This window comes from Salmo trutta, chromosome 19 (assembly GCF_901001165.1).
Source record: "Salmo trutta chromosome 19, fSalTru1.1, whole genome shotgun sequence".
Lineage (NCBI taxonomy): Eukaryota > Metazoa > Chordata > Actinopteri > Salmoniformes > Salmonidae > Salmo > Salmo trutta.
In genome coordinates, this window is record NC_042975.1 from 905,781 (window position 1) to 927,250 (window position 21,470).

Genomic DNA, 21,470 nt, shown 5'->3' on the forward strand with positions numbered 1-21,470 from the left:
TCCTCTCCATCTATCTCTCTCCCTCTCTCTCTCTCTATCTATCTTTCTCTCTCTCTCTCTGCCTCTCTCTGTCTCTCTCTCTCTCCATCTCTCTCTCTCTCTCTGTCTCTCTCTCTCCATCTGCTTCCCCTTCCATCTGCTTCCCCCCCTCTCTCTCTCCATCTCTCTCTCTCTCTCTCTCTCTCTCTCCCTCTCTCTCTCTCTCTCTCTCTCTCTCTCTCTCTCTCTCTCTCTCTCTCTCTCTCTCTCTCCTCTCTCCCCAGCTCCCTAACATGTTTGGTAATCTGCGTTCTACATTCATTGCTCTGATGATTGGCTCCTATGCCTCCTCTGCTGTCACCTTCCCTGGAGTCAAGGTAACACGCACACACAGAATTGTTTTACTATCCAAACAATGAATTAGTTATAGACTAGGCAAGTCAGTTAAGAACAAATTCTTATTTACAATGACGGTCTACACCGGCCAAACCCTAACCAGGACAACGATGGGCCAATTGTGCGCCACCCTATGGGACTCCAAATCACAGCTGGTTGTGATACAGGAAACATCGACAACAACAACTGTAATGGATCACCTAGGAAACAACAGCAACTGTTATAGATCACCTAGGAAACAACAACAACAACTGTTATAGATCACCTAGGAAACAACAACAACTTTAATGGATCACCTAGGAAACAACAACAACTGTTATAGATCACCTAGGAAACAACAACAACTGTTATAGATCACCTAGGAAACAACTACAACAACTGTTATAGATCACCTAGGAAACAAATACAACTGTTATAGATCACCTAGGAAACAACTACAACAACTGTTATAGATCACCTAGGAAACAGCAACTTTTATAGATCACCTAGGACAGAACAACAACTGTTATAGATCACCTAGGAAACAACAGAAGAAACAACAACTGTTATAGATTATCTAGGAAACAACAACTGTTATAACTTAACTATAACAGTTGTTGTTGTTTCCTAGGTGATCTATAACAGTTGTTGTTGTTTCCTAGGTGACCTATAACAGTTGTTGTTGTTTCCTAGGTGACCTATAACAGTTGTTGTTGTTTCCTAGGTGACCTATAACAGTTGTTGTTGTTTCCTAGGTGACCTATAACAGTTGTTGTTGTTTCCTAGGTGATCTGTAACAGTAGTTGTTGTTTCCTAGGTGATCTATAACAGTTGTTGTTTCCTAGGTGATCTATAACAGTTGTTGTTGTGATCTATAACAGTAGTCTCTAATTGAAGGTCCTATTTAGTAGGGGTGTTTTTTCATGGGTTTTTGTGGGTAGTTGTTCCGTGTGTGTAGCCGTGTGCCTCACAGGACTGTTTTTCGTCATTGTTTTTGTATTAAGTGTTAATTTTGGTTTTCATCTGAATAAAGAAGATGAGCATACATATTCCCGCTGCGTTTTGGTCCCATCCTTACGACGAACATGACAGTTATAGATCACCTAGGAAACAACTACTGTTATAGATCACCTAGGAAACAACAACAACTGTTATAGGTCACCTAGGAAACAACAGAAGAAACAACAACTGTTATAGATTATCTAGGAAACAACTACTGTTATAACTTAACTATAACAGTTGTTGTTGTTTCCTAGGTGACCTATAACAGTAGTTGTTGTTTCCTAGGTGACCTATAACAGTTGTTGTTGTTTCCTAGGTGATCTATAACAGTTGTTGTTGTTTCCTAGGTGACCTATAACAGTAGTTGTTGTTTCCTAGGTGACCTATAACAGTTGTTGTTGTTTCCTAGGTGATCTATTACAGTTGTTGTTGTTTCCTAGGTGACCTATAACAGTAGTTGTTGTTTCCTAGTTGACCTATAACAGTTGTTGTTGTTTCCTAGGTGACCTATAACAGTTGTTGTTGTTTCCTAGGTGATCTATAACAGTTGTTGTTGTTTCCTAGGTGACCTATAACAGTTGTTGTTGTTTCCTAGGTGATCTATAACAGTTGTTTTATCCTAGGTGATCTATAATGTTGTTGTTGTTTCCTATGTGATCTGTACCTGTTGTTGTTGTGTTGTTGTTTTTTCCTAGGTAATCTATAACAGTTGTTTTTGTCATTGTTATTGTTTCCTATGTGATATAACAGTTGTTGTTGTTTCCTAGGTGATCTATAACAGTAGTTGTTGTTTCCTAGGTGATCTATAACAGTAGTTGTTTCCTAGGTGATCTATAACAGTAGTTATTGTTGTTGTTTCTTATATGATCTATAACATTTGTTGTTGTTGTTTCCTATGTGATCTATAACATTTGTTATTGTTGTATCCTAGGTGATCTATGACCTTGGTGTGACCTTCATCACCATCATGGTTGTCTGGGCAGCGTGTTCCGGCCTCGTCTTCTTCAACTGCTTCTTCAACTGGCCACTGGAACCCTTCCCCGGCCCCGAGGACATGGACTACAGGTACACACACACACACACACACACACACACACACACACACACACACACACACACACACACACACACACACACACACACACACACACACACAACTGGCCCCTGGAACCCTTCCCTGGCCCCGAGGACATGGACTACAGGTACACACACACACACAACCACACACACACACACAACTGGCCCCTGGAACCCTTCCCCGGCCCCGAGGACATGGACTACAGGTACACACACACACACACACACACACACACACACACACACACACACACACACACAACTGGCCCCTGGAACCCTTCCCTGGCCCCGAGGACATGGACTACAGGTACACACACACACACACACACACAACTGGCCCCTGGAACCCTTCCCTGGCCCCGAGGACATGGACTACAGGTACACACACACACACACACACACACACACACACACACACACACACACACACACACACACACACACAACTGGCCCCTGGAACCCTTCCCTGGCCCCGAGGACATGGACTACAGGTACACACACACAACCACACACACACACACATATATAGTAGTGGTAACAGTAATACCAGCCATTAGGGGGGTTACATGTACAGTATTTTCCATCAGTGTGCAGTAGAATGAGCAGTAGAATGAGCAGTAGTATGAGCAGTAGAATGAGCAGTAGTATGTGCAGTAGAATGAGCAGTAGAATGAGCAGTAGTATGTGCAGTGGAATGAGCAGTAGAATGAGCAGTAGAATGAGCAGTAGAATGAGCAGTGGAATGAGCAGTGGAATGAGCAGTGGAATGAGCAGTAGTATATGCAGTGGAATGAGCAGTGGAATGTGCAGTAGAATGAGCAGTGGATTGTGCAGTATAATTTGCAGTAGTATGAGCAGTAGAATGTGCAGTAGAATTTGCAGTAGTATGTGCAGTAGAATGAGCAGTGGAATGAGCAGTAGAATGTGCAGTAGAATTTGCAGTAGAATGTGCAGTAGAATGTGCAGTAGAATGTGCAGTAGAATTTGCAGTAGAATGAGCAGTGGAATGAGCAGTAGAATGTGCAGTAGAATTTGCAGTAGAATGTGCAGTGGAATGAGCAGTAGATTTTGCAGTAGAATGTGCAGTAGAATGTGCAGTAGAATGTGCAGTAGAATGAGCAGTGGAATGTGCAGTAGAATGTGCAGTAGAATGTGCAGTAGAATGTGCAGTAGAATGTGCAGTAGAATGTGCAGTGGAATGTGCAGTGGAATGTGCAGTGGAATGTGCAGTAGAATGTGCAGTAGAATGAGCAGTGAAATGTGCAGTAGAATGAGCAGTAGAATGTGCAGTAGAATGAGCAGTAGTATGAGCAGTAGAATGTGCAGTAGAATTTGCAGTAGAATGAGCAGTGGAATGTGCAGTAGAATGTGCAGTAGAATGTGCAGTAGAATGTGCAGTGGAATGTGCAGTAGAATGAGCAGTAGAATGTGCAGTGGAATGAGCAGTGGAATGAGCAGTAGAATGTGCAGTAGAATTTGCAGTAGAATGTGCAGTAGAATTTGCAGTAGAATGTGCAGTGGAATGTGCAGTAGTATGTGCAGTAGTATGTGCAGTAGAATTTGCAGTAGTATGTGCAGTGGTATGTGCAGTAGAATTTGCAGTAGAATGTGCATTAGAATTTGCAGTAGTATGTATTGTACTGTTAAAGGTCAAGCTCCAGGTCAGCTTAGGAATGTTTAACTGTACTGTGTTACATTTACACTGGAATAACGTGACTCTCCCTTCCTCCATCCCTCGCCATCCCTCTCTCTCACCCTGTCTCACCTCCCTCCCTCCCTCCCTCGCTCCCTCCCTCCCTAGTGTGAAGGTAAAGTTCAGTTGGCTGGGTTTTGACCATAAGATCACAGGACAGCAGTTCTACCATCAGGTGACCACGGTGGGGAAGCGTCTGAGTGTGAGCAACAGTCTGAAGGAGAAAGAGCTGGCCACTAAGGAAGGACACAAACTCTGTCTCTCAACCATGGACCTGGAGGTCAGCAAAAAACCCAATGAGGAATGTAAGGACCCAGCACGAATCTTTATACAACATTACACAATGTGGCCTCCCGAGTGGCGCAGTGGACTAAGGCATCGCAGTGCTTGAAGTGTCACCACAGACCTGGGTTTGATCCCAGGCTGTGTCACAACCGGCCGTGACCGGGAGTACAATAGGGTGGCACACAATTGGCCCAGCGTAGTCCGGGTTAGTGGCGGGTTTGGCCGGGGAGGCTTTACTTAGCTCAACGCACTATAGCGACTCCTTGTGGCGGGCCGGGCGCCTACAGGCTGACGTCGGTCATCAGTTAAATGGTGTTTCCTCCGAAACACATTAGTGCGGCTGATTTCCGGGTTAAGCAGGCGGGTGTTAAGAAACGCGGTTTGATGGGTCATGTTTCAGAGGACGCATGACTCAACCTTCGCCTCCCAAGCCCATTGGGGAGTTGCAGCGATGAGACAAGATCGTAATTGGATATGACGAAATTGGGGAGAAAAAAAGGGGGTAAAACACACACAAAAAAAACAAAACATGGCACAATATTCTGCCAACTTAAAACAACACAACATACAGGTAACTGCCAAAATAAAGGAAACACCAGTATAAAGTGTCTTAATAGGGCGTTGGGCCACCACGAGCCAGAACAGATTCAACACACCTTGTCATAGATTCTACAAGTGTCTGGAACTCTATTGGAGTAATGTAAACACCATTCTTCCTGGAGCAATTCCATAATTTGTTGTTTTGTTGATGGTGGTGGAAAACGCTGTCTCAGACCCCGCTCCAGAATCTCCCATAAGTGTTCAAGTGGGTTGAGATCTGGTGACTGAGACGGACGTGGTATATGGTTTACATTGTTTTCATGTTCATAGAACCCTTCAGTGACCACTCATGCCCTGTGGATGGGGCATTGTCACTAACCCTAACCCCTCTTCTCTACCTCCGCTTCTCTCGTTCAGCCCAGTCATTCATGCAGAGCATCATCAGCCCTCTCTTCATCCTCTCTCTGGTCACCATGTCCATCACTCAGCTCCGTCTCATCTTCTACATGGGAGCCATGAACAACATCCTTGAGGCCCTCAGCGATGGAGACCTCAACACTGGTGGGTACTGCTGTTAGGGCTGGCTGAGCCATGAACAACATCCTGGAGATCCTCAACACTGGTGGGTACAGCTGCTAGGGCTGGGTGAGCCATGAACAACATCCTGGAGATCCTCAACACTGGTGGGTACAGCTGCTAGGGCTGGGTGAGCCATGAACAACATCTTGGAGATCCTCAACACTGGTGGGTACTGCTGCTAGGGCTGGGTGAGCTATGAACAACATCCTGGAGGCCTCAACACTGGTGGGTACTGCTGCTAGGGCTGGCTGAGCTATGAACAACATCCTGGAGGCCTCAACACTGGTGGGTACTGCTGCTAGGGCTGGCTGAGCTATGAACAACATCCTGGAGGCCTCAACACTGGTGGGTACTGCTGCTAGGGCTGGCTGAGCTATGAACAACATCCTGGAGGCCTCAACACTGGTGGGTACTGCTGCTAGGGCTGGCTGAGCTATGAACAACATCCTGGAGGCCTCAACACTGGTGGGTACTGCTGCTAGGGCTGGGTGAGCTATGAACAACATCCTGGAGGCCTCAACACTGGTGGGTACTGCTGCTAGGGCTGGCTGAGCCATGAACAACATCCTGGAGGCCTCAACACTGGTGGGTACTGCTGCTAGGGCTGGCTGAGCCATGAACAACATCCTGGAGGCCTCAACACTGGTGGGTACAGCTGCTAGGGCTGGGTGAGCTATGAACAACATCCTGGAGGCCTCAACACTGGTGGGTACAGCTGCTAGGGCTGGCTGAGCTATGAACAACATCCTGGAGGCCTCAACACTGGTGGGTACTGCTGCTAGGGCTGGCTGAGCCATGAACAACATCCTGGAGGCCTCAACACCGGTGGGTACTGCTGCTAGGGCTGGGTGAGCTATGAACAACATCCTGGAGGCCTCAACACTGGTGGGTACTGCTGCTAGGGCTGGCTGAGCCATGAACAACATCTTGGAGATCCTCAACACTGGTGGGTACTGCTGCTAGGGCTGGGTGAGCTATGAACAACATCCTGGAGGCCTCAACACTGGTGGGTACTGCTGCTAGGGCTGGCTGAGCCATGAACAACATCCTGGAGGCCTCAACACTGGTGGGTACTGCTGCTAGGGCTGGCTGAGCCATGAACAACATCCTGGAGGCCTCAACACTGGTGGGTACAGCTGCTAGGGCTGGGTGAGCTATGAACAACATCTTGGAGATCCTCAACACTGGTGGGTACTGCTGCTAGGGCTGGCTGAGCTATGAACAACATCCTGGAGGCCTCAACACTGGTGGGTACCCCATATGGAAAAGAATCATGATAACAAATGAGAATGTTGTATGGTAGAAGAAGATTATTTTAACAAAAATCGAATATGTGATCTGGTTAGGATCTGGTGAGATATGTTTGCCATGTATGTCAGTGGTGTCATTGTATATGTGTTTTCTACATACAGTACCAGTCAGAAGTTTGATCACACCTACCCATTCAAGGGGTTTTCTTTATTTTGTACTATTTTCTACATTGTAGAATAACAGTGAAGACATCAACACTATGAAATAACACATATAGAATCATGTAGTAACCAAAAGAATTGTAAACAAATCTAAATATATGTTATATTTGAGATTCTTCAAATAGCCACCCTTTGCCTTGATGACAGCTTTGCACACTCTTGACATTCTCTCAACCAGCTTCATGAGGAATGCTTTTCCAACAGTCTTGAAGGAGTTGCTGAGGACTTGTGTGTGTTTTAAAATGCACCTCTCTTCTTCTCCTCCTCCCTCTGTTCTTTCTCTCTCCTGTAGTGGAGAGAATGGAAGTTGGTAAGACTGCAGGGTTATTGGACTAGACTAGTAGATATACCATCTAACCCTATTGGACTAGACTAGTAGATATACCATCTAACCCTATTGGACTAGACCAGTATATATAACATCTAAGCCTATTGGACTAGATATACCATCTAACCCTATTGGACTAGACTAGTAGATATACCATCTAACCCTATTGGACTAGACCAGTATATATAACATCTAAGCCTATTGGACTAGATATACCATCTAACCCTATTGGACTAGACTAGTAGATATACCATCTAACCCTATTGGACTAGACTAGTAGATATAACATCTAACCCTATTGGACTAGATATACCATCTAACCCTATTGGACTAGACTAGTAGATATACCATCTAACCCTATTGGACTAGACTAGTAGATATAACATCTAACCCTATTGGACTAGATATAACATCTAACCCTATTGGACTAGACTAGTAGATATAACATCTAACCCTATTGGACTAGACTAGTAGATATAACACCAAACCCTATTGGATTAGACTAGTAGATATACCATCTAACACTAGCCTCGGTCTGTCTCTTAGCTTCCCTAGTCTCACCTAAGACTAGCCTGTCTCTTAGCTTCCCTAGCCTCACCTAAGACTAGCCTGTCTGTCTCTTAACTTCCCTAGCCTCACCTAAGACTAGCCTGTCTGTCTCTTAGCTTCCCTAGACTCACCTAAGACTAGCCTGTCTGTCTCTTAGCTTCCCTAGTCTCACCTAAGACTAGCCTGTCTGTCTCTTAGCTTCCCTAGCCTCACCTAAGACTAGCCTGTCTGTCTCTTAGCTTCCCTAGTCTCACCTAAGACTAGCCTGTCTGTCTCTTAGCTTCCCTAGCCTCACCTAAAACTAGCCTCTGTCTGTCTCTTAGCTTTCCTGTTGTTAGCTACTGTCTCGGTTGTAAAGACTGCTAACATGTAATAGTGCAGAGTAGCCAACCATCTTGTGGAGAGCTACCCTGCTGCAGGATTTTGTTCCAGCCCTGCTCTAACACACCTCATTCTACTCATCAGCTAATGATCTCTAACAGCTGAATCAGGTGTGTTACAGCAGGGCAGGAGCAAAAGCCTGCACACTCAGTAGGTCTCCACAGGGAGGGTTGGCTACCTCTGCTTTAACCTTAGCTTACCGTGTTAGGTACTGCTAGCATTAAACCCTATCCTTAGGGGTGACCAGTTAACCTTAGCTTAGCGTGTTAGGTACTGCTAGCATTAAACCCTGGCCCCAGGCGTGACCAGTTAACCTTAGCTTACCGTGTTAGGTACTGCTAGCATTAAACCCTAGCCTTAGGCATGACCAGTTAACCTTAGCTTACCGTGTTAGGTACTGCTAGCATTAAACCCTAGCCTTAGGCATGACCAGTTAACCTTAGCTTACTGTGTTAGGTACTGCTAGCATTAAACCCTAGCATTAGGTGTTACCAGTTAACCTTAGCTTACTGTGTTAGGTACTGCTAGCATTAAACCCTAGCCTTAGGCATGCCCAGTTAACCTTAGCTTATTGTGTTAGGTACTGCTAGCATTAAACCCTAGCCTTAGGCATGACCAGTTAACCTTAGCTTACCATGTTAGGTACTGCTAGCATTAAACCCTAGCCTTAGACGTTACCAGTTAACCTTAGCTTACCGTGTTAGGTACTGCTAGCATTAAACCCTAGCCTTAGACGTTACCAGTTAACCTTAGCTTACCGTGTTAGGTACTGCTAGCATTAAACCCTAGCCTTAGGCATGACCAGTTAACCTTAGCTTACCATGTTAGGTACTGCTAGCATTAAACCCTAGCCTTAGGCATGACCAGTTAACCTTAGCTTACCATGTTAGGTACTGCTAGCATTAAACCCTAGCCTTAGACGTTACCAGTTAACCTTAGCTTACCGTGTTAGGTACTGCTAGCATTAAACCCTAGCCTTAGACGTTACCAGTTAACCTTAGCTTACTGTTAGGTACTGCTAGCATTAAACCCTAGCCTTAGGCATGACCAGTTAACATTAGCTTACCGTGTTAGGTACTGCTAGCATTAAACCCTAGCCTTATGCGTTACCAGTTAACCTTAGCGCGATGCTAAACCTTAGGGCTCTATTGAATCCATATTGCGGAAGTTCAGCTCTAAAGCCCAATTGAAATTTAAGGGCAATGTTCTCGCATTGGCCGAGACTTTATTCAAGGTAATTGCTGAATATGTCAGCTCAATCGGATATTCTATAGCTATAGCAAATGCTATTAGCATTTCACCATAGCTTTGTGATGACTGTGATAGTTACCTTTGTCATTCAACTTTAGCATTAACCTTATTAACCATGTAATAGTTATCGTTGTTACTATTGGTTAGCTTCATAACCATGACCAAAGCTGTGTATAATGCAACTGCATTAGCATCAACCTTAGCCTCTGTTTTAACTGTGTTGTTGCTGTACTTCTCCCCCATAGAGATAGATAGAGGTCTCGTCTTTGTATCTGTGCCATTATAGTGTCTGTGACAGCCTGGGCAGCGCCATTGAGGCTATCGACCATTATGAAGTTGTCAACAACAACAACAAAAAATCACGATTGGCTGTTCCCTTTTGGTGACCCGGTTGAACCAGGAGAGATCAGCCAATGAAGTTGGAAGTCCCACCCAGTTGACGACATTAAAATTGTGGAAGCCCTCAATGGCGCTGCCAGTGCTAATATGTCCTTTTGGCCACTAGAGACCTCTATATTCTCTATGTTCTCCCCCAACCTAGCCCAGTCCTTGACTGTCCCTGCCCTGAGCTAAACCAATACTAGGTAGCTGCTCGCCTATCATCAGTTACTAGATCTACTACTCATTAACTTACTACCGTAGTCATTAATGCAAAAACCCAGGAACTCTATGGATTAACATGGAATAGGTATTTATTAGACTGGCTAATAATCTGTTGTCTCTCTCTATCTCTCTCTCTCTCTTCTCTCTGTCTCTCTGTCCTCTCCCCCTCTCTCTCTCCTCTCTCCTCTCTCTTCTCTCTGTGTCTCTGTCTCTCTCTCTCTCTCTCTCTCTCTCTCTCTCTCTCTCTCGCTGTGTCTCTGTCCTCTCCCCCTCTCTCTCTGTCCCCCCCTCTCTCTCTCTCTCTCTCTCTCTTTCTCTCTCTCCTCTCTCTCTCTCTGTCCTCTCTCTCTCCTCTCTCCTCTCTCTGTGTCTCTGTCCTCTCCCCCATCTCTCTCTGTCCTCTCTCTCTCTCTCTCTCCTCTCTCTTCTCTCTTCTCTCTGTGTCTCTGTCCTCTCCCCCTCTCTCTCTCTGTCCCCTCTTTCTCTTCTCTCTCTCTTTCTCTCTCTCTGTCCCCTCTCTCTCTCTCTCTCTCTCTCTCTTTCTCTCTCTCTCTCTCTCTTTCTCCCTCCTCCCTCCTCCCTCCACAGTCAGTTTGTACTCCTCTATCTTCGGCATGCTGCAGCTACTATGTCTGATGACGACCCCTGTGATTGGTCAGATTATGGACTGGAAACTGAAGGACTGTGAAGATGCAGAGGGGGAGGAGGAACCGTGCAGCAAGTAAGTTACTACATCCCCTATACCTTACATCCCTTATACCTACAACCCCTATACCTTACATCACATATACCTTACATCACCTATACCTTACATCACCTATACCTTACATCACCTATAGCCTTACATCCCCTATACCTTACATCCCCTATACCTTACATCCCCTATACCTTACATCCCCTATACCTTACATCACCTATACCTTACATCACCTATACCTTACATCACCTATACCTTACATCACCTATACCTTACATCACCTATACCTTACATCCCCTATACCTTACATCCCCTATACCTTACATCACCTATACCTTACATCACCTATACCTTATATCCCCTATACCTTACATCTTAACCCCTATACCTTACATCCCCTATACCTTACATCCCCTATACCTTACATCACCTATACCTTACATCCCCTATACCTTACATCACCTATACCTTAAATCCCCTATACCTTACATCTCCTATACCTACAACCCCTATACCTTACATCCCCTATACCTTACATCCCCTATACCTTACATCCCCTATACCTTACATCCCCTATACCTTACATCCCCTATACCTTACATCCCTATACCTTACATCCCTATACCTTACATCACCTATACCTTACATCCCCTATACCTTACATCACCTATACCTTAAATCCCCTATACCTTACATCTCCTATACCTACAACCCCTATACCTTACATCCCCTATACCTTACATCCCCTATACCTACAACCCCTATACCTTACATCCCCTATACCTTACAACCCCTATACCTTACATCCCCTATACCTTACATCCCCTATACCTTATATCACCTATACCTTACATCTCCTATACCTTACATCCCCTATACCTTACATCTTAACCCCTATACCTTACATCACCTATACCTTACATCCCCTATACCTACATCCCCTATACCTTACATCTCCTATACCTTACATCTCCTATACCTTACATCCCTATACCTTACATCCCCTATACCTTACATCACCTATACCTTACATCCCCTATACCTTACATCCCCTAGACCTTACATCACCTATACCTTACATCACCTATACCTTACATCACCTATACCTTACATCACCTATACCTTACATCTTAACCCCTATACCTTACATCTCCTATACCTTACATCCCCTATACCTTACATCAACTATACCTTACATCACCTATACCTTACATCACCTATACCTTACATCCCCTATACCTTACATCCCCTATACCTTACATCACCTATACCTTACATCACCTATACCTTATATCCCCTATACCTTACATCTTAACCCCTATACCTTACATCCCCTATACCTTACATCCCCTATACCTTACATCACCTATACCTTACATCCCCTATACCTTACATCACCTATACCTTAAATCCCCTATACCTTACATCTCCTATACCTACAACCCCTATACCTTACATCCCCTATACCTTACATCCCCTATACCTTACATCCCCTATACCTTACATCCCCTATACCTTACATCCCCTATACCTTACATCCCTATACCTTACATCCCCTATACCTTACATCACCTATACCTTACATCCCCTATACCTACATCACCTATACCTTAAATCCCCTATACCTTACATCTCCTATACCTACAACCCCTATACCTTACATCCCCTATACCTTACATCCCCTATACCTACAACCCCTATACCTTACATCCCCTATACCTTACAACCCCTATACCTTACATCCCCTATACCTTACATCCCCTATACCTTATATCACCTATACCTTACATCTCCTATACCTTACATCCCCTATACCTTACATCTTAACCCCTATACCTTACATCACCTATACCTTACATCCCCTATACCTTACATCACCTATACCTTACATCTCCTATACCTTACATCTCCTATACCTTACATCCCCTATACCTTACATCCCCTATACCTTACATCACCTATACCTTACATCCCCTATACCTTACATCCCCTAGACCTTACATCACCTATACCTTACATCACCTATACCTTACATCACCTATACCTTACATCACCTATACCTTACATCTTAACCCCTATACCTTACATCTCCTATACCTTACATCACCTATACCTTACATCACCTATACCTTACATCACCTATACCTTACATCTTAACCCCTATACCTTACATCTCCTATACCTTACATCCCCTATACCTTACATCCCCTATACCTTACATCACCTATACCTTACATCCCCTATACCTTACATCCCCTATACCTTACATCACCTATACCTTACATCACCTATACCTTACATCACCTATACCTTACATCACCTATACCTTACATCTCCTATACCTTACATCTTAACCCCTATACCTTACATCTCCTATACCTTACATCTTAACCCCTATACCTTACATCTCCTATACCTTACATCTCCTATACCTTACATCACCTATACCTTACATCTCCTATACCTTACATCACCTATACCTTACATCTCCTATACCTTTCATCACCTATACCTTACATCACCTATACCTTACATCACCTATACCTTACATCACCTATACCTTACATATTAACCCCTATACCTTACATCTCCTATACCTTACATCTTAACCCCTATACCTTACATCTCCTATACCTTACATCACCTATACCTTACATCTCCTATACCTTACATCTCCTATACCTTACATCTCCTATAACTTGCATCTTAACTCCGATACCTTACATCCCCTATACCTTACATCCCCTATACCTTACATCTTAACTCCTATACCTTACATCCCCTATACCTTACAACCCCTATACCTTACATCCCCTATACCTTACATCTTAACCCCTATACCTTACATCCCCTATACCTTACATCTTAACTCCTATACCTTACATCCCCTATACCTTACATCACCTATACCTTACATCCCCTATACCTTACATCTCCTATACCTTACATCCCCTATACCTTACATCTCCTATACCTTACATCCCCTATACCTTACATCACCTATACCTTACATCCCCTATACCTTACATCACCTATACCTTACATCTTAACCCCTATACCTTACATCTCCTATACCTTACATCTTAACCCCTATACCTTACATCTCCTATACCTTACATCACCTATACCTTACATCTCCTATACCTTACATCCCCTATACCTTACATCCCCTATACCTTACATCACCTATACCCTTACATCCCCTATACCTACATCTCCTATACCTTACATCCCCTATACCTTACATCCCCTATACCTTACATCCCCTATACCTACATCACCTATACCTTACATCACCTATACCTTACATCTCCTATACCTTACATCTTAACCCCTATACCTTACATCTTAACCCCTATACCCTACAACCCCTAGGCCCTACAACCCCTAGGCCTTACAACCCCTAGGCCTTACAACCCCTAGGCCCTACAACCCCTAGGCCCTACAACCCCTAGGCCCTACAACCCCTAGGCCCTACAACCCCTTGGCCTTACAACCCCTAGGCCCTACAACCCCTAGGCCCTACAACCCCTAGGCCCTATAGCCCCTAGGCCCTACATCCCCTAGGCCTTACAACCCCTAGGCCCTACAACCCCTAGGCCCTACAACCCCTAGGCCCTATAGCCCCTAGGCCCTACAACCCCTAGGCCTTACAACCCCTAGGCCCTACAGAAAGCTTCAGAGGCACAAAGATCATACCCCCAAAACATTCTTATTTACAATAAAAGTGACTCCAAAATGTCAATACATTATTCACCATTGGGCACAACAACCAAAACAAACAGAAAATGCATCCAGCAAGTTTGTAGAGTCACAAGCTTGGTGTAGTCATTGTGTGCTAGGAATGTGGGACCAATTACTAAACTTTTGACTACTTGAATAAACTATAAGTGAATTTGTTCAAATATTTACGACACCTTCAAGTGGGGGGGGGGGGGGGAGTAGATACATAAAGTGCTTTCATTTAATTTAAATGATCAAACAAATGCTGTAGTATAGCCAGCCAGCAGAGTAAGTTAAGTTACTAGCAAGTAGCCCTTCCCCTCTATGGGGATCTGAGAGGTTTGGATAAGAGTGCGTAGTGCTTAAGGGGTGATCTGTTGATAACATGATGTCTGTGTGATGGGATGTTGGGAATAGGATCAGACCTCATCTCCCCTCTCTAACCCTAACCTCCTCAGGGACCAGCTCAAGGCCAAGCCCAGAGACAGACAAATCCAAAAGGTGACCAATGCAATGCGAGCGTTCATCCTGACCAACGTCCTATTGGTGGGATTCGGCATCACCTGCCTAGTGCCCAACCTCCCACTGCAGGTAAGTGCTCCATCAAGCTATCACTCAAACTAGTCCCCGCCTCCTCACCTTCTCCTGGCCAATCAGCAGTAGCTATCCAAGACCAAAATTGGTGACAGCTGATGTAGGAATGAGATGTGAGTGGTGCTCTGTCGCCACCTATAGGCATTTAAGTGGATCTACAGCTAGACACCACCACTAATCTCTACAGCAGACAGCATCACACCCTAGCCCCTACACCAGGCCTGGGCAAAGACCAGCATCACACCCTAGCCCCTACACCAGGCCTGGTCAAAGACCAGCATCACACCCTAGCCCCTACACCAGGCCTGGGCAAAGACCAGCATCACACCCTAGCCCCTACACCAGGCCTGGGCAAAGGCCAGCATCCCACCCTAGCCCCTACACCAGGCCTGGGCAAAGACCAGCATCCCACCCTAGCCCCTACACCAGGCCTGGGCAAAGGCCAGACGGGGGCCATATGCGGCCCGCGATCTGATTCAATACGGCCAGGGGAATCATGCTCAGATCACATGAAGAATTTGCAATAGTAAAGTTTTGAAAAATGTATTTGTTATTCAAATTAAAAGCCTGATGAATTCTCCCTTTTGTGTAATGATTTAACTCCCACCGCTTCTGGGACATTTATTTTGAAAAGCGCGTATAAAAAACAACTGCACGTGGACAGACACGCTGACACACACGTCACAGTTACTAATAGTAGCTAGCTAGAAATTGCGGAAAAAATGTAATTTTTCAAAGAAAAGCAAAGTAGACAATAAATGTAGGGTGTTTCTGCTTAGTGTGGACATTTATTATGGTACATACCATACTGTACATACCATACTGTACATACCATACTGTACATACCATACTGTACATACCATACTGTACATATCATTATATATCTACTGCTGTACATATCATTACAGTACATCTACTGCTGTACATATCATTACATATCTACTGCTGTACATATCATTACAGTACATCTACTGCTGTACATATCATTACATATCTACTGCTGTACATATCATTATACATCTACTGCTGTACATATCATTATATATATACTGCTGTACATATCATTAAGGTACATCTACTGCTGTACATATCATTACAGTACATCTACTGCTGTACATATCATTATATATCTACTGCTGTACATATCATTATATATCTACTGCTGTACATATCATTATATATCTACTGCTGTACATATCATTACAGTACATCTACTGCTGTACATATCATTACATATCTACTGCTGTACATATCATTACAGTACATCTACTGCTGTACATATCATTACATATCTACTGCTGTACATATCATTACAGTACATCTACTGCTGTACATATCATTCTGGTATATCTACTGCTGTACATATCATTCTGGTATATCTACTGCTGTACATATCATTATATATCTACTGCTGTACATATCATTACAGTACATCTACTGCTGTACATATCATTACAGTACATCTACTGCTGTACATATCATTACATATCTACTGCTGTACATATCATTACAGTACATCTACTGCTGTACATATCATTCTGGTATATCTACTGCTGTACATATCATTACAGTACATCTACTGCTGTACATATCATTCTGGTATATCTACTGCTGTACATATCATTCTGGTATATCTACTGCTGTACATATCATTATATATCTACTGCTGTACATATCATTATGGTATATCTACTGCTGTACATATCATTATATATCTACTGCTGTACATATCATTATGGTATATCTACTGCTGTACATATCATTATATATCTACTGCTGTACATATCATTATGGTGCTTAGTGTGGACATTTATTATGGTATATCTACTGCTGTACATATCATTATATATCTACTGCTGTACATATACTATATTAGTGTGGACATTTCTTCATTGAGGTATCAGGGAAAGCGGTGTGCTTAGTGTGGACATTTCTTTATTGAGGTATCAGGGAAAGCGGTGTGCTTAGTGTGGACATTTCTTCATTGAGGTATCAGGGAAAGCGGTGTGCTTAGTGTGGACATTTCTTCATTGAGGTATCAGGGAAAGCGGTGTGCTTAGTGTGGACATTTCTTTATTGAGGTATCAGGGAAAGCGGTGTGCTTAGTGTGGAGATTTCTTTATTGAGGTATCAGGGAAAGCGGTGTGCTTAGTGTGGACATTTCTTCATTGAGGTATCAGGGAAAGCGGTGTGCTTAGTGTGGACATTTCTTCATTGAGGTATCAGGGAAAGCGGTGTGCTTAGTGTGGACATTTCTTCATTGAGGTATCAGGGAAAGCTGTGTGCTTAGTGTGGACATTTCTTCATTGAGGTATCAGGGAAAGCTGTGTGCTTAGTGTGGACATTTCTTCATTGAGGTATCAGGGAAAGCTGTGTGCTTAGTGTGGACATTTCTTCATTGAGGTATCAGGGAAAGCGGTGTGCTTAGTGCGGACATTTCTTCATTGAGGTATCAGGGAAAGCGGTGTGCTTAGTGTGGACATTTCTTCATTGAGGTATCAGGGAAAGCGGTGTGCTTAGTGTGGACATTTCTTCATTGAGGTATCAGGGAAAGCGGTGTGCTTAGTGTGGACATTTCTTCATTGAGGTATCAGGGAAAGCTGTGTGCTTAGTATGGACATTTCTTTATTGAGGTATCAGGGAAAGCGGTGTGCTTAGTGTGGACATTTCTTCATTGAGGTATCAGGGAAATCGGTGTTCTTAGTGTGGACATTTCTTCATTGAGGTATCAGGGAAAGCGGTGTGCTTAGTGTGGACATTTCTTTATTGAGGTATCAGGGAAAGCGGTGTGCTTAGTGTGGACATTTCTTCATTGAGGTATCAGGGAAAGCGGTGTGCTTAGTGTGGACATTTCTTCATTGAGGTATCAGGGAAAGCGGTGTGCTTAGTGTGGACATTTCTTCATTGAGGTATCAGGGAAAGCGGTGTGCTTAGTGTGGACATTTCTTTATTGAGGTATCAGGGAAAGCGGTGTGCTTAGTGTGGACATTTCTTCATTGAGGTATCAGGGAAAGCGGTGTGCTTAGTGTGGACATTTCTTTATTGAGGTATCAGGGAAAGCGGTGTGCTTAGTGTGGGACATTTCTTCATTGAGGTATCAGGGAAAGCGGTGTGCTTAGTGTGGACATTTCTTTATTGAGGTATCAGGGAAAGCTGTGTGCTTAGTGTGGACATTTCTTTATTGAGGTATCAGGGAAAGCGGTGTGCTTAGTGTGGACATTTCTTTATTGAGGTATCAGGGAAAGCGGTGTGCTTAGTGTGGACATTTCTTTATTGAGGTATCAGGGAAAGCGGTGTGCTTAGTGTGGACATTTCTTTATTGAGGTATCAGGGAAAGCGGTGTGCTTAGTGTGGACATTTCTTTATTGAGGTATCAGGGAAAGCGGTGTGCTTAGTGTGGACATTTCTTCATTGAGGTATCAGGGAAAGCGGTGTGCTTAGTGTGGACATTTCTTCATTGAGGTATCAGGGAAAGCGGTGTGCTTAGTGTGGACATTTCTTTATTGAGGTATCAGGGAAAGCGGTGTGCTTAGTGTGGACATTTCTTTATTGAGGTATCAGGGAAAGCGGTGTGCTTAGTGTGGACATTTCTTTATTGAGGTTTCAGGGAAAGCGGTGTGCTTAGTGTGGACATTTCTTTATTGAGGTATCAGGGAAAGCGGTGTGCTTAGTGTGGACATTTCTTTATTGAGGTATCAGGGAAAGCGGTGTGCTTAGTGTGGACATTTCTTTATTGAGGTATCATGGGAAAGTGGTGTGCTTAGTGTGGACATTTCTTCATTGAGGTATCAGGGAAAGCGGTGTGCTTAGTGTGGACATTTCTTTATTGAGGTATCAGGGAAAGCGGTGTGCTTAGTGTGGACATTTCTTCATTGAGGTATCACGGAAAGCGGTGTGCTTAGTGTGGACATTTCTTTATTGAGGTATCAGGGAAAGCGGTGTGCTTAGTGTGGACATTTCTTTATGAGGTATCAGGGAAAGCGGTGTGCTTAGTGTGGACATTTCTTTATTGAGGTATCAGGGAAAGCGGTGTGCTTAGTGTGGACATTTCTTTATTGAGGTATCAGGGAAAGCGGTGTGCTTAGTGTGGACATTTCTTTATTGAGGTATCAGGGAAAGTGGTGTGCTTAGTGGGGACATTTCTTTATTGAGGTATCAGGGAAAGCGGTGTGCTTAGTGTGGACATTTCTTCATTGAGGTATCAGGGAAAGCGGTGTGCTTAGTGTGGACATTTCTTTATTGAGGTATCAGGGAAGCGGTGTGCTTAGTGTGGACATTTCTTTATTGAGGTATCAGGGAAAGCGGTGTGCTTAGTGTGGACATTTCTTTATTGAGGTATCAGGGAAAGCGGTGTGCTTAGTGTGGACATTTCTTTATTGAGGTATCAGGGAAAGCGGTGTGCTTAGTGTGGACATTTCTTTATTGAGGTATCAGGGAAAGCGGTGTGCTTAGTGTGGACATTTCTTTATTGAGGTATCAGGGAAAGCGGTGTGCTTAGTGTGGACATTTCTTTATTGAGGTATCAGGGAAAGCGGTGTGCTTAGTGTGGACATTTCTTTATTGAGGTATCAGGTAAAGCGGTGTGCTTAGTGTGGACATTTCTTTATTGAGGTATCAGGGAAAGCGGTGTGCTTAGTGTGGACATTTCTTTATTGAGGTATCAGGGAAAGCGGTGTGCTTAGTGTGGACATTTCTTCATTGAGGTATCAGGGAAAGCGGTGTGCTTAGTGTGGACATTTCTTTATTGAGGTATCATGGGAAAGTGGTGTGCTTAGTGTGGACATTTCTTCATTGAGGTATCAGGGAAAGCGGTGTGCTTAGTGTGGACATTTCTTTATTGAGGTATCAGGGAAAGCGGTGTGCTTAGTGTGGACATTTCTTCATTGAGGTATCAGGGAAAGCGGTGTGCTTAGTGTGGACATTTCTTTATTGAGGTATCAGGGAAAGCGGTGTGCTTAGTGTGGACATTTCTTTATTGAGGTATCAGGGAAAGCGGTGTGCTTAGTGTGGACATTTCTTTATTGAGGTATCAGGGAAAGCGGTGTGCTTAGTGTGGACATTTCTTTATTGAGGTATCAGGGAAAGCTGTGTGCTTAGTGTGGACATTTCTTTATTGAGGTATCAGGGAAAGCGGTGTGCTTAGTGTGGACATTTCTTCATTGAGGTATCAGGGAAAGCGGTGTGCTTAGTGTGGACATTTCTTTATTGAGGTATCAGGGAAAGCGGTGTGCTTAGTGTGGACATTTCTTTATTGAGGTATCAGGGAAAGCGGTGTGCTTAGTGTGGACATTTCTTTATTGAGGTATCAGGGAAAGCGGTGTGCTTAGTGTGGACATTTCTTTATTGAGGTATCAGGGAAAGCGGTGTGCTTAGTGTGGACATTTCTTCATTGAGGTATCAGGGAAAGCGGTGTGCTTAGTGTGGACATTTCTTTATTGAGGTATCAGGGAAAGCGGTGTGCTTAGTGTGGACATTTCTTTATTGAGGTATCAGGGAAAGCGGTGTGCTTAGTGTGGACATTTCTTTATTGAGGTATCAGGGAAAGCGGTGTGCTTAGTGTGGACATTTCTTTATTGAGGTATCAGGGAAAGCGGTGTGCTTAGTGTGGACATTTCTTTATTGAGGTATCAGGGAAAGCGGTGTGCTTAGTGTGGACATTTCTTTATTGAGGTATCAGGGAAAGCGGTGTGCTTAGTGTGGACATTTCTTTATTGAGGTATCAGGGAAAGCGGTGTGCTTAGTGTGGACATTTCTTTATTGAGGTATCAGGGAAAGCGGTGTGCTTCGTGTGCAAAGAGAGCATCGCTGTCTAGAAAGACTACAGCTTGTCCCGACACTTCCAGACGAAGCATGCAGAGAAATATAGGACTATGTCTTCTGAGCAGAGGGCAAGTGCATCGAAAGTTGCTTTCTCAGCTGCAAAAGCAGCATGGACTTTTCATAAAAATGCATTCAGAAAACAACGGAATTGCGAGAGCTAGCTATGTACTGTCCCACAAAATTGCTAAACACAGCAAGCCATTCGCTGAGGGCGAATTCATTAAAGAATGTTTAATTGACTCTGCAGCAATACTTTGCCCCGACAAGAAAGAGCTGTTTGAAAATGTTTCCCTGTCAAGACAAACAGTGACACAGCGTGTTGAGGATATTGCAGAGAATATAGAACCACAGTTGAAAGAAGGTAAAGGATTTCACCTATTTCTCCTTGGCCCTGGATGAGAGCAGTGATGCATGTGACCCGGCGCAGTTGTTGATATTCTTATGAGGCAAAACCCCATAACCCCAGAACCCCAGAACCCCATAACTCCATAACCCCATAACCCCATAACCCCATAACTCCAG

General features: G+C 43.9%; 1 protein-coding gene across 1 annotated transcript in view; it reads left to right on the forward strand.

The window, feature by feature from the left end:
• The first annotated feature begins 308 nt into the window (after positions 1-308).
• Positions 309-21,470, forward strand: part of LOC115155043 (large neutral amino acids transporter small subunit 4) — a 29,073-nt gene continuing 7,911 nt past the window's right edge. The window contains exons 1-8 of the mRNA XM_029701839.1: positions 309-356; positions 2,288-2,421; positions 2,559-2,639; positions 4,235-4,431; positions 5,369-5,512; positions 7,295-7,312; positions 10,703-10,835; positions 14,993-15,125. Of these exons, the coding sequence (XP_029557699.1) occupies positions 309-356; positions 2,288-2,421; positions 2,559-2,639; positions 4,235-4,431; positions 5,369-5,512; positions 7,295-7,312; positions 10,703-10,835; positions 14,993-15,125 (888 nt within the window). The remainder of the gene's footprint in view (positions 357-2,287; positions 2,422-2,558; positions 2,640-4,234; positions 4,432-5,368; positions 5,513-7,294; positions 7,313-10,702; positions 10,836-14,992; positions 15,126-21,470) is intronic.